Here is a 12,740-nt window from a genome sequence, read left to right as displayed (position 1 = left end):
ATGGGGAACCTCAGGCCTGAGGGCCGAAAGTGGCCCTTGGAACTCTCCTCAATGTTCCCCATCTATTAATGGTAATTAAAAAATATTTAAAAATTTGCCACAGGAGATCAGGAATTCCATGCAGATGAGTGAGTGGGCTGATAGAGGAGCAATGGATCCTCCACCCCTTCCTCCGCAAACAGCACAGAAACCGCACACATTGGTGGAGGAGGTACAGATCAACCTTTCCCTCCCCTGACAGTGCGTTAGGTAGCAAGCCGTTGTGTTTTTTTTACTAGCCTGCTTACATTCTAGTAGCCTGTTTCTCCATCCTGGTCACAGAGAACAGAGCTTCCGCTCCCTGCAGCCAGCATGAAAATGCATGCTACTGGCCTCGCAGTAGGCAAGTAAAATTGTCTGCAGGCTAGCAACTTTTGTGGGCGTCTGTGGAATTCCAGGAGTCCTACACCAGACCCTAGGCTGTAGAGGTCACTGGTATATGTCCCAAGTATGTATCCAAACGTGACAGAAGAAACTCCTGCCACCATGCCATGAGCTATAGGGAACAAAAGGACTCTCTTTTTATAGGCTCCATTGTGCAAATCAAGGCCAGTATGTGACGACAGAATCCTAGAATCCACCAAGACCTGAACGCACTTCAGGAATGTAAATCAGTGAATCTCTCTTTCTGTACTGCCTTCAAGTCGATTCCGACTTATGGCGACCCTATGAATAGGGTTTTCATGAGGCTGAGAGGCAGTGACTGGCAGAAGGTCACCCAGTGAGCTTCATGGCTATGTGGGGTTTCGAACCCTGGTCTTCCAGGTCATAGTCCAACACCTTAACCACTACACCACACTGCACACTGGGTGACCTTGGGCCAGTCACTGTCTCTCAGCCTCATGAAAACCCTATTCATAGGGTCGCCATAAGTCGGAATCGATTTGAAGGCAGTACATACACTTACATACATTTCTCTCTTTCTAGGATATGACAACCAGAACAAATAATAATTTGATAAAAGAAAAAAGCTATGTTTTGTTTGTTTGTATTTATTAATTAACATTATTTATTTATAAACATTCTTGTATATGGCATTTTCATAAAAAATATCAAAGCGGTTTACTATACAGACACACATATATACATACACAGACACCCCCCAACGCAACATAATTGACTCCCCCTTTCAACGGCTGTCATGGGCTCCTTCTGGGAGGAAGGGCGGGCTTTAAATATAATAAAGAAATAATAAAATAAAAATACCCACCAAACTTTTACCTATCCCTCTTCCCTCTCTTCCCAATTTATAAATAACTGTGCTAAACAGTCTAACTGTCCTTCCCAACAGAAACAATCAAAGAGCTTTGTCACACCTTAAAAGGCTAACAAATTTAGTCTTTAAGGTGCCACAAAACTCTTCTGACTATTTTTACTGCAAGAGATGAACACGGCCCCCCAACTGGAAATCTTCTCAATGGACATTCTCCGCCTCTCGCTCACTCTGAACTTCACCCATCATTCCAACTTTCCTGCTGTTTTTCACATTGTATTTTAGGCCCCTGCCATGGAACCTATTGGTGAAGGGCAGGTAATTAACAACAGCAACAATAATAAGAGTTGGAGTTCAACATCTGGAGGGCCAAAGATTCCCCACTCATGCCCTAATGCTCATTTACAAGGCTCGGCTAACAGCTAAATGTAATCTCCAGAGAGAGGCAATGTTCCTCTGATTACCAGATGTTGGGGGTAAATGAGTTAGGGTTGTCTGTGTGTTTATTAATCAAATTATTTATTTATAAAAATTCTTGTATATGGCAATTTCATAAAAAATATCAAAGCGGTTTACAATACACACACACACATCATAAAAACCATGCAAAAATGTAAAGTCACAGATCAGCTGACTATTACAGAAGATGTGTTCTTAATTGTCTGCATAAGCCTGGTGGCACTGTCGCCTTTAGGCCTGGCCTCATGAGCTTCCCAGAGGCATCTGGCTGGCCAGTTGGGAACAGAATGCTGGACTAAGAGAGATGTGTGGTCTGCAGGGTCATAACTCAGCGGCAGAGCATCTGCTTTGCGTGGGGAAGGTCCCAAGTTCAATCCCCAGCATCTCCGAGTAGGATTGGGAATGTCCCCTGTCTGAAATCCTGGAGAGCCACTGTCAGTCAGTGTGGACAATACTGAGTAGATGGACCAATGGCCTGGCTCAGTATAAAAGCAGCTCCTTGTGCTCCTTGGGTAGGGATTCACAGCCAGCAATAACCAGTGAGAAAAGCAACGAATGAAAACGGCTGAAGGCGAGCCATGAAATGGAGACAACTATACAGACAAATTGGAAACCAAAGCATTGGCAGAGGACAAGAGACAGCCCGGAAATGCCAGTTAATGTGACTAGAAGCAAAGACAGATTGCCCAAGGAAGCCAAGCCAACGGCCGCGTGCCAGGTACCTGGGCTCGCTTGAAGTTGAACACGTCCTTCTCTTTCGTCACACTGTTCTCCACAATCTCGTCCTGGAAGTCGTGCAACTTCTTCTGGGCCAGCTCTAACTGTGCCCGAAGGTCATCAGCCAGCTGAGCTGCATCCATAGCCTGCAAAGCAAAACAATCAAAGCTTTTTTTTCCCGCCCCCTCCCCCCAGCTGTGGAACTTGCTGGAGATGGACAAAAGCAGCCAAGAGTTTGGTGGTGAAGGTTCATTTCCCACTTTAAAATGACGTCTGCTGACCTTTCGTCTAGTGCTCCCTCCTTGAAAGCGGTGGAGCTTTCACCCTTACTTTGGAAAAATCTTCAAAGAGGAGATTTAGAGTAAAAATGAAAAACCGCCTGGCAGGAGACAGAAGGGTAAAACTGAACAGGCTATTCTAGGTGTATTAATGTGCAGCACAGAAACAGCCCTGGGATGGCGAACCTTTGGCCCTCCAGATACTGTTGGATTCCAACCCCCCCCCCAGCTAAAGCCAACATGGCCAATGGTCAGGGATGCAGCCCAGCAACATCTGGAGGGCCACAGGTTCCCTCTCCCTGGTCTAAACAGATGGTTGTGTGTTCCAGCCAGGTCATTCTCTCTGCACTGTGCCTTCGTGTACTGAACAAGGATATCACTGGTGCAGTAGCCACAGCCAAACCACTCGCTGCAACATGGTGATGTTGTTCAGCTGCTATAGTTGTGCCTACCCACACCAGTGCCATTTCCTGAAGAGGTAGTAGCCCTTCCACATCATCAACCCTCTTCCTTTCCTGACCATCCCCTTCACTTGCTCTGCTTTCCAGTTACTCTCGTCATTTATCCTGCCCAGGAGCCTCAACCAACCTAATTATTTTCATCTGGATGCCCTGCTTGTTATTCCTTTGCAGTTCGGCTCTTCCTTTCATCCCCTGCCCTTTTTTGTCTTCATCAAATCTCTTTGTGGCCACTGCCTTAAAAAAAAAAAGAAACGAAAACTCGAGAGGGATCTATAATCTGCTTTTATGTCCTAATTACAGAATTGTTTGGGATTTTTCAGTGGTTTCCCCCGGAGGGAGATCAAATAAAATAACCGTCCCTTCGTATTAATGATGGGGCACGCATTCAAAGGACTCACGAAGAAAAAGATGCCTCCCAGAGTATCTTCATAACTATCTTTCAGGCACCAGGCAAACTCTGTCCTTTGCTCCCTCGGGCTTTTCATGGTTTCATGTTTGATCTAGCTGTCAAGATTGCTACTCCCCCTTCCCCCCCCCAAGTTCTGCATCCTGCTCCTAATTTGCTTTATTGATTTTGTTTGCCTGTTGCTATTTTTATTATGTTGTGTTGCAACTATGACTTATTGCTTTATCTTACTTTATCGCTATCCTCCTCAAAACATGCAATAAGGGAGAGATACACATTCTAATAAACGAACAAATAAAAGCGACTTTTCATTTCAGTTGTACTTATTACACTGATATTCTGTCTTTCCTCCAAGAAACTCAAGGCACTTTACATTCCCACCCACCACCTCCCCAATGACCCTGTGGAGGGAGGGAGGGAGGGAGGGAGAGAGAGAGGGGGAGAGACAGAGAGAGACTCTGGCCCAAGTTCACCAACTGAGCTTCGTGGCTGGTCCAATAGATTGCGGTACAATAACTGTCACCTTTACAACCTTATGGCTATATAATAATTAATTTGAAAGGATTTCTTAACCACTTAACATTTTAACATCTCTAAGCGGTATGCAAAAATACAACAGTGCCACAAAAAGGGAGACTACAACATAAAAAACAGTAAAAAAAAGTTATTACAGAAACAAATAAAGGCAGGAATTCAGTAATAACAGGGTCCAATCTTATGGGACAGAGAACGACAGTGCAAAAAAGATGCATCTTTGTAAGACATCTGTGAAACCACATCTTCTTGGATGAGGCTTCACAGATGGCAGTGGGAAGGGCATGCCACAGTGCAGGGGCAATAGTGGAAAATGCCCATTTCTGGGTCACTGCCCTATGCCAGTCTCCAAGGAGTGGTGCTGCGAGTAACGTGCCCAGATGATCTAAGTGACCTTACAGGACGATACCAGGAAAGGTGGTCTTTCAAGCTTACCTTCCGTTTGTTCATCTCCAGGGCCTGGGTTCGCAGACCCAGCTCCTTTTCTCCTGTGCCAATGTTGCTCTGCAGTAGATGCTCTTTCTCCTCTAGCTTACGTACAACTTGTAATTGGGCATCCACCTTCAAGAGGCAAAAATAAATAAAAAAATAAAGAGGCGATGCCTGAGGTTCCCCATCCCTGCTTAAAGGTGAGGTTTTCAGAACCCCCATGTAACACACACTGTACTTTGGCTGTCGGCCCCACATGCCCTTTCCCCACTTGCCTGTGTCTTCAGGGTAAGAACCTGGTCTGCCAGCTCTTCCTTCTCTTCCTTTAGCAGCTTGTGGATCTGGTTGGATTTGATGCGTTCTGACATGAGTTTGAAGTTGGCGTCATCCTTCTCCCTCAGCTGCTGCATCAGGCGAATGTTTTGCTCTTGCATGTCCTCGAAGGCCTGGCCTGTCACGTCCATTTCGCAGAGCAGCGCCTCCTCTTCCTGTAATGATTGCAGGGTAATCAATTGGGAAATACTGTGATCTCAACCTTTCCTCTATTGTCCCACGGAGCCCCTTGCGTTTGCACTGCCTATTTTTTAAAGACAATGAATTCAAGGCTGCCTGAGAAGTGTCCATGGGGGATTAAACCTGTGAAAGGGATGCCACAGTAGTAGCACAGAAGACATTCAGATACAAGTCAAATATTCATGCTCAGGAATTAACTAATTCTACTATAATATATTTGCCTAAGGATGTCATCACACAACAATTTGCTTGGCTGCCAACAGATGGAGCTGCAAACTACAATGTGATCACAGACTTCTGAGAGCTACTGGAGCAGTAGGGGAGGCAGAAATGGAAGGAGGCAGGTGTAAGGGAAGGGGCCACCTGCAAAGGGAGGGGGCAAGTGGCAAGGGGATGTTGGTGGGGATAGATGGGGTTGGTAAGCAAAGCGAGCAGGGGTGGAGCCCCTTTTACTAAAATTATATATTTTCCCCAGGCGGTACCTCTTGGTTTTTTTCCTACAGCAAGGCTGGGGAAATTGCAGCCCTCCCATCATTCCTGACCATTGGCCACACTGACTGGGGCTGATGGCAGCATCAATATCATCTGGAGGGTCGCAATTTCCCCATCCTTGCCCTACAGCATATGTGTAATGTTTTTCTTGGGGTATCTAGGTAATGATTTGCCAAACCAATTAAGTGAATTACACACACACATACATCCCAACCTGGTGCACCTTGGACTCTTCAGTTTGTGGCAGATTATATACAATTTAGATTATAGGACTACATCCTAGCCACATGGTATGTCAATGACATCTGACTGGCTGTTCAGAAACAAGGCAGACACCACCTGATGGGGCTTGTGTTAAGACATTAGGACAGAAAAATATCACCAACCTAAGATCTCATCCTCTCATTTATTCAGTTAAAAGAAACTAGATTTTGGGAATACTCATTGTACGGTAGTAATACCATCCAATGCTACTCTGTGAAATTTATGAAAAGAAAGAAAACATTTTAAAAATGGGAGAAAGATCTGGTGATTAATATACAAGACAGAATTTGGAGCCGCATCAGCAATAAAATCAGGAAAACATTAACAGTAATAAATCTAAAAGAGAATTACTAGAAAACATGACACCAATGGCCCCTCATAAACTGAAACATATATAGCTCATTATCACTGTTGGAAATGTGGTATAGAAAGATAAAAAAATTACCAGAATCATATTTTCGATTATATAAAAAAATCACAGGGCATGAAATCCCACAAAATCCATTCATGTAGTTAAATTATCTATAAGGTGTGTAGAGAGGACAGATGTAGAAATGGTAACTATACTCCTGACTCCAGCTAAAATGTCAATTTCAACATATTTGTCTGAATGGTTTTGTAGAGTCTGGGTTATGGTGTTTGTAGTGAAGGCCCAACATTTCTTGTTCTTCATTCTGCCTTAGCAGAGAGATCACATCTCCCCCTGAATGCAAAAGGACAGGATAGGCTGTCTCTGGCAGAGAGATGAGACATCTGGGGGTAATTAACACCTCAACAGCCATCTCCCAACTTCCAAAAGGTGTCAAACTCTCTACCTGACAGCTGTGACTGACCTGTGATTGGCTGGATGCAGCCAACTGTCAGTCAAAACCTGACCATCTATGCTTCAGGAGACTGTTAGTAGCAATATTAGGATAGCTAGACTTGAACTAAAAGATTAGTTTTGTTGTTTTCTTGAAGCATCATTCTGCCTCTTCCATTTCTCCTCTTCCTTTCTTTTTTATTCTTAATAAACATCTTAATATTTGGCTGCTGGGGTCTTGAGAGCATTTGTGCCAAACTCTCAGGGTACTCCAACCTCGCACGCACCTAGTCACTTGGTTCATGCTAAATGCGTGAATGAGTGGGGTTTGACAGACAAAAGCAAGCTACTTCGGGTCTCTGGGCAGGGGCATGTGAGCAAGATGCTCTTTCTCCTTCCCTCATAAATATTTGCCTTGGATCCCTGGAAAGCAGTCCTGTCTGGAGCTAGAAGGATCCTAAGAGGAGCGTAGGACAGCCTATGTTGGCACAAGTGGCCTACCCAGATTGGCAACTGTGGAAGGAAGGGAATAAAAGGTTCTTTACCAATCGCTGTAACAGGAGTATGTACAAACCCACTTTTTTTAAAAAAAATGACAAACATAACGTGGATGTAAGACCATATTCACTATTTTCTTTGGCTTGAAATGCGATTTGGGGGAAAATACTGCTTTGTTTTTCCCTTTTTGTATAGAATTTATTTAGTTACATACTTATAAGCCGCACTTTTCATAGTACATCATGGCAGCTTACAACATACAAAGACGCAACAACATTTAAAAACCAATAAAAAACACAATTAAAAGCAATAACAAAAACATCAATAAAAACTGCGTTTGTTAGGGAGAAATTCATGTTGGAAAGGCCTGTCCAAAAAGTCCAGTTTTTCAAGAGATGCCTGAAAGAAAGGAGGGATGCTTCCTGCTATATACAAGGACAATGATGATGGTTTTAAAAACAACAACTGGAAGCTCAGTTCCCACCACCACCTCGGCCAGGAAACCTTTGCCCAAACACTCCTTACCTGCTTAGCCATGGCGAGTTTCTTCTGCAAGTATTCTATCTGTTCCTCCACTGCCCGGATCTTCCGGAGGGCATCCTCGTCCGCCATCTTTTTGCTCTCTTTTTTCTCCTTGTCCTCCAGTTCCTTCACTCTTTGCCTCAGCTCCTCCAACTGCAGCAAGCAGAATTGTCAAGAAACAGGGACGGGGTTTTCAAATAAGAAATTCTGAAAAAAGCAGAGGCTCAAAAAGCTACTAAACTTTGCTCACAACCTCCTGGAGGAAACTTTCTAAACTAAACTTTTCTAAACACATGGTTTTCAAGGAATGAAAATTTGATAGAAAACTATGTTTTCTCCAGTTTTGTAATATAGAGTTAAGGCAGAGTGCCATCCTCCACAGGAAAAAAAAAAAAAAGAGGGTTTTGCAGCAGTGGACCTTAAAGCAGGAGGTGACGAACTTGTGGCCCTCCAGATGCTGCCAGACTGCAACTCCCATCAGCCCCAGCCTATGTGGCCAATGGGCAGGGGTGATGGGAACTGTAGTCCAACCACATCAGGAGGGCACTCAGTTCCTCAGGCCTGCTTTTAAGAGAGCCTATGGAGGGTATTTCTACATTCTCCCAAGCCGCTATGTTGCTTTACAAGGCATTGAGGGCCATACATGTGGAATAGAAGGGCAGAATAGAAACACTGTCATAAACACACCGTGCAACGGCAGACATGATTACCTCCGCTTTGGCCTTCTTCTCAGCAGCCATCAGTTGAACTTTGTCTCTCTGCTCCTTTGGGGCAGAGCGGTACATATCTAACAACAACTTCATTTCCTTCTGGCTTTCCTGGGCCTTCCTGAACACATTGAAAGATAAACTAGTGAATGTGGCCAAACAGAATACGGTCTGCTTCAAATCAAGAATTGTGCCCACCTCCAACCATGTTAGGGCTAAAGCAGCCAGGGTCTTATCATGGGACCCTGTGTATGTGTGCGTGGTGGTCACAAAATAGGGAAACTTCAAATATATTCTGTACCACGGAATTGGAACAGATCACTGGTTGATCTGGGCTCCTGCCACAGTCACAACTGAATCCTCCAGAGGAAGTGCACAAGAATCGTGTCTCAGTCACTGAGGTTTTCAAGAAATCAGAGGCTCACTGTCCAAGGGAAGAGAGGCTGCCACCACCGAGGCTGGCACAGCCAACAGTGGGATGTACCTTTCTGCCAACCCTAAGGTGGATATGATCACTCAGTAATTGATGGTTCTTGTCCCTGAACTGGAAAAGTAATCTCGCTTGGCCCCATGCGACACTCCCTCCCACTCTACCCAAGCACTAATGCTGGCATTTAGCCCAACTTTAATCCTTCTGTGTTTCTCCCTCTCTCTTTGCAACCCCAAAATAAAGACCAGCTCGTCCAACCATCAAAGGACAAATCCCCAGAAAGAAAAAGAAATGGTGTCCCATCTTACTTAAGATCAGCCTTCAACTGCTTCACCAGCTCAGCTTCCTTTTTCCTGCCATCGTCATGCTTTCCTTTGTCCTTCTCCTTGGTGGATTCCCTCTCCTTCTCCGATTCCTTCTGCTTCTGCTTCTCCCGTTCCCTTTCTTTTTCCTTCTCCCGTTCTCTCTCCTTCTCTTTCTCCTTCTCTTTCTCCCGCTCCCTCTCCTTCTCCCGCCGCTCTCGCTCCCTCTCCTCTTCGTCCCGCTTTGCCTTGCTGTCAGAAGCATCCTCGGGGGGACCCTTGGAGGGGGCAGCCTGAGAAGTAGGATCGTCGGGTTCCTGTTTCATCTCCGGCGGCTCCTCCTTGGTCTCCTCCATGCTGGACTGGGAGTGCAGGAGGGCACTCCCACTGCGGGAACGGGTCTGGAGCAGAACACACACAGAGAGAGACACATGGAAAGCTGCCTTCTCCATCCTCAGAACCAGGGCTGTGGAGTCGTTATGCCAGACCTTCGACTCCGACTCCTCTATTTTTCTACTGTCCGACTCCGACTCCTTCATAAATGGCAAATGTATATTAACTAGTAATAACAAATTTACTGTAGTAAAATGGTAGCACAAGGCATTTCATCACCACCAAGTTACTTTTTTGAACTACAGTTCCCATGAGCCCAATCCCTGGGGCTGATGGGAGTTGTAGTTCAAAAAAGTAACTTTTCCAAGCTCTGGATTCACGTGGTGGTGATGAAATGCCTTGTGCTACCATTTTACTACAGTAAATTTGTTATTACTAGTTAATATACATTTGCCATTTATGAAGGAGTCGGAGTCGGTACATTTCTACTGACTCCAACTCCACCCAAAATTGCTCCACGACTCCAACTCCACAGCCCTGCTCAGAACATTGGTCGACTTAGCTCAGTACTGCCCACATGGTCCATACTTGGAGCAACTTTCCAAGTTCCAAGACAGGGGGCCTTCCCAACTCAACCTGGAGATGCCAGGGTTCAAATCTGAGACCTTCTAAATGCAAGGCAGTCGCTTCACCACTGAGTTACACCCTTTTCTACAAGGATTCTTTATGGTCTTCCCTTGCCCTTTTGACTTGACAGGACAGCCACCGACACCACTGCTCTAGCACTCCCAGCTTTGAAAATGTGTGTGTGTGGGGGTGCCCTTCTGCAATGACTGAGTGCAGATCACAAATGTATTTTTAGAAGGGTCCATGTGGATGAGTTTTTGGCTGGTGCTGTTTTGATTCTCTCATGCTATTGAGAGCGTTATCAATACGTTCACTCTATCCCACTATCTAGGGTGCAATTATTTTTTCAAGATTTTATCTCGCCTCTGTATTAAAAAAGTATTCAGGATTGATGAATCAATTAAAAAACCTTTTTAGCTATTCAAAAAGATGCCCCAATTACCCATGTTACAGATTTATATAATTTTTTAATGTGTGCTTATCAAAACTGAAACTGGCAAACTCCATCTTAAAAGTGGTATTAACCCCCTCTCTCACACACACACACAAAGATTTTTGAACCCAACCTAAAGCACACCTTCTTCCTTGAAACTTTCTCCACCTCTCTCACCTTGCTCAAGTCAGACTGAGCCTCCCGCAGCTTCCGCTTATATCGCAACACTTCCCCTTTCAGCTGGTGGTTGTGATTCTGGAGGCTGCTGATGAGGTGACGCATCTCCCGATTGATGGGGCCTATAGGAAAACGGTCACATGGGAACAGACAAGATATAGTAAGACTTCTTCAGTTTTCTCAGAAGGCCCTAAGAAGTGCCTTCCTTGACTGGACCAAATGGAGCATCTAATCCAGAGATGGGGACCCTCAAGCCCGGGAGTCAATTATAGTCCTCCTGGCCCCTCTATTTGGCTGCTGCCACCTCTCTCCCTAGGCCATATCCTTCACCAGCCCTGGATGGAGAATAGAGAGGGGATGTGGGTATGCATAGAAACTATCATAATGTACAAAGGTAAAAAATAACATTCATTCCTCCACCCAGTGTGCCTATGGCTCCGGCCACTTCTGGCACATAGCCCCTGGATGGTTGCCCATAAGCAATTGTGGCCCTCAGGGTGAAAGGTTCCCCCATCACTGATCTAGTTTGTCTCCAACACCCAAAGGGCAATAACCGTATAGCAGCGATGAGGAACCTGTAGGACTCCAGATGTTGTTGGACTCCAACTCCCATTAGCCCCGGCCGGTGTCAAGGATGACAGAACCTACAGTCCAAAAACATCCCTGTCCATGACGTGTACCACCAGAGTGATTGAGAACTGGACCTTGCAGAAGACACCAAAACACATGAAATCTCACCTCCCGGTTATGAGGCCCACTCACGCTACTTATAGTATTTTGGCATTTTAACATAGAAATGATTTCAGGACTTCTCATCACAAACCTGCTTATATTATAAAGATGAAACTCAGATGATCAGGGATTCACAACAGCCACATTTCAAAACCTTCAACCACACTGGGTTTTAGATCTTGTGATCACACAGTAGGGCAAACTAGGGATAAACCTGCAAGAACAGACCTCTCAAGTTGGCCCCTTGCTGAAAAAAAGTGGACCCCTGATTAACCACATGCTCAAGGGTTACCTGACAGATCGTGCAGGTTTTAAGAAGTCTGGACTTAATCCCAAATGGCTGATCAGTGCTGTCACTGGTTAAATTCTTTAGCACTGTGCAGCTTTATCTCCCAGGCGAGGCGATATGGATATAACCGCAGCTCAGCTGATGTGGACACCTCACAAAAGGAAGTACCCAATAATGAAAACATCAGCATCTCAATGCAAGACCCAGCGTGAAGTCACCTGCTTGTTCATTGGCCGCAAGTGTCTGTTCAAACTCAATCCGCAGCATCTCGTACTCCTTGCGAACCTGAGCAAGGGTGTCTTCCAGCTGAATGACCTCCGTCCGCAGTTTCTTGTGGAGGCTGACTTCGTCCCGCTGGTAAAAGAAACAGAAATTACTGCCTTGAGGATGATGTTTCTGACTTCAGCAACCCCCTCTCACTGTGGGACAAGAGGATGCTGAAGATAAAATAGAGGCCCACTTGCACCACACATGAGCAAAGAGGAGAGTTAGAGACCAACTAGTCCAGCTTTCCTCCTCTAAATCTCTTCTGAATGTTGACCGATCCTTGCTTTGAGTGAGAATGGGTACCCGCCGTTAGCAATGTGTTTGTTTCCACTGGTAGTGGCTGTCATGGTCTCTCCCAGATGTGGAGGTATGGGCTTGAGGGACTCAGCTGCCCAATCAGCAAAACCCACCTCCAAACTGAGAGGGTCCAGTCCAGCAAAAAACACACCTGGTGATTCTGCTGATCATGCAGTTTGGCTCCAAGTATGGGAAAAAGGAACAGGCTGCACGTGTGGCTCTCTCTATAAACACGACCTATGGAGACACCGCCCTGGGCTGTCTCCCACTCCCACAAATACTCACTGAGCTCCCGACAGCACAAAGATAGTAGAGTTTGTATCTGGTGTTTGTTTGCTCTCAAAGAGAAAGAGCTGTGCACATGCACCATCATGTGTGCACATTTAGGCTTACTAGACTTGCATATCTATGTGAACCTATGAAGCTGTCTTAAGAATCAAACCATTGGTTCATCACACCCAGTACAGCTCACTTTGATTGGTAGTGGCTCCCCAAGTCTCTGTCCCACTACCTGAATTC

General features: G+C 45.3%; 1 protein-coding gene across 5 annotated transcripts in view; it reads right to left on the bottom strand.

The window, feature by feature from the left end:
- The window catches only part of RNF20 (ring finger protein 20), a 30,628-nt gene that overhangs the window by 2,218 nt on the left and 15,670 nt on the right, over positions 1-12,740 (bottom strand). For all 5 annotated transcript variants that reach the window (XM_061632807.1, XM_061632817.1, XM_061632825.1 and 2 more), the window contains exons 11-18: positions 11,876-12,011; positions 10,637-10,758; positions 9,073-9,467; positions 8,338-8,455; positions 7,631-7,780; positions 4,812-5,024; positions 4,543-4,668; positions 2,434-2,574 (exon numbers count right to left, since the gene is read on the bottom strand). In XM_061632807.1, coding sequence (XP_061488791.1) covers positions 2,434-2,574; positions 4,543-4,668; positions 4,812-5,024; positions 7,631-7,780; positions 8,338-8,455; positions 9,073-9,467; positions 10,637-10,758; positions 11,876-12,011 — 1,401 coding nt within the window. The remainder of the gene's footprint in view (positions 1-2,433; positions 2,575-4,542; positions 4,669-4,811; positions 5,025-7,630; positions 7,781-8,337; positions 8,456-9,072; positions 9,468-10,636; positions 10,759-11,875; positions 12,012-12,740) is intronic.

Source organism: Rhineura floridana, chromosome 1, assembly GCF_030035675.1.
Source record: "Rhineura floridana isolate rRhiFlo1 chromosome 1, rRhiFlo1.hap2, whole genome shotgun sequence".
NCBI classification, from domain to species: domain Eukaryota; kingdom Metazoa; phylum Chordata; class Lepidosauria; order Squamata; family Rhineuridae; genus Rhineura; species Rhineura floridana.
The sequence above is the reverse complement of the archived record's forward strand: the minus strand, read 5'-3'. Positions and strand labels throughout refer to the sequence as shown.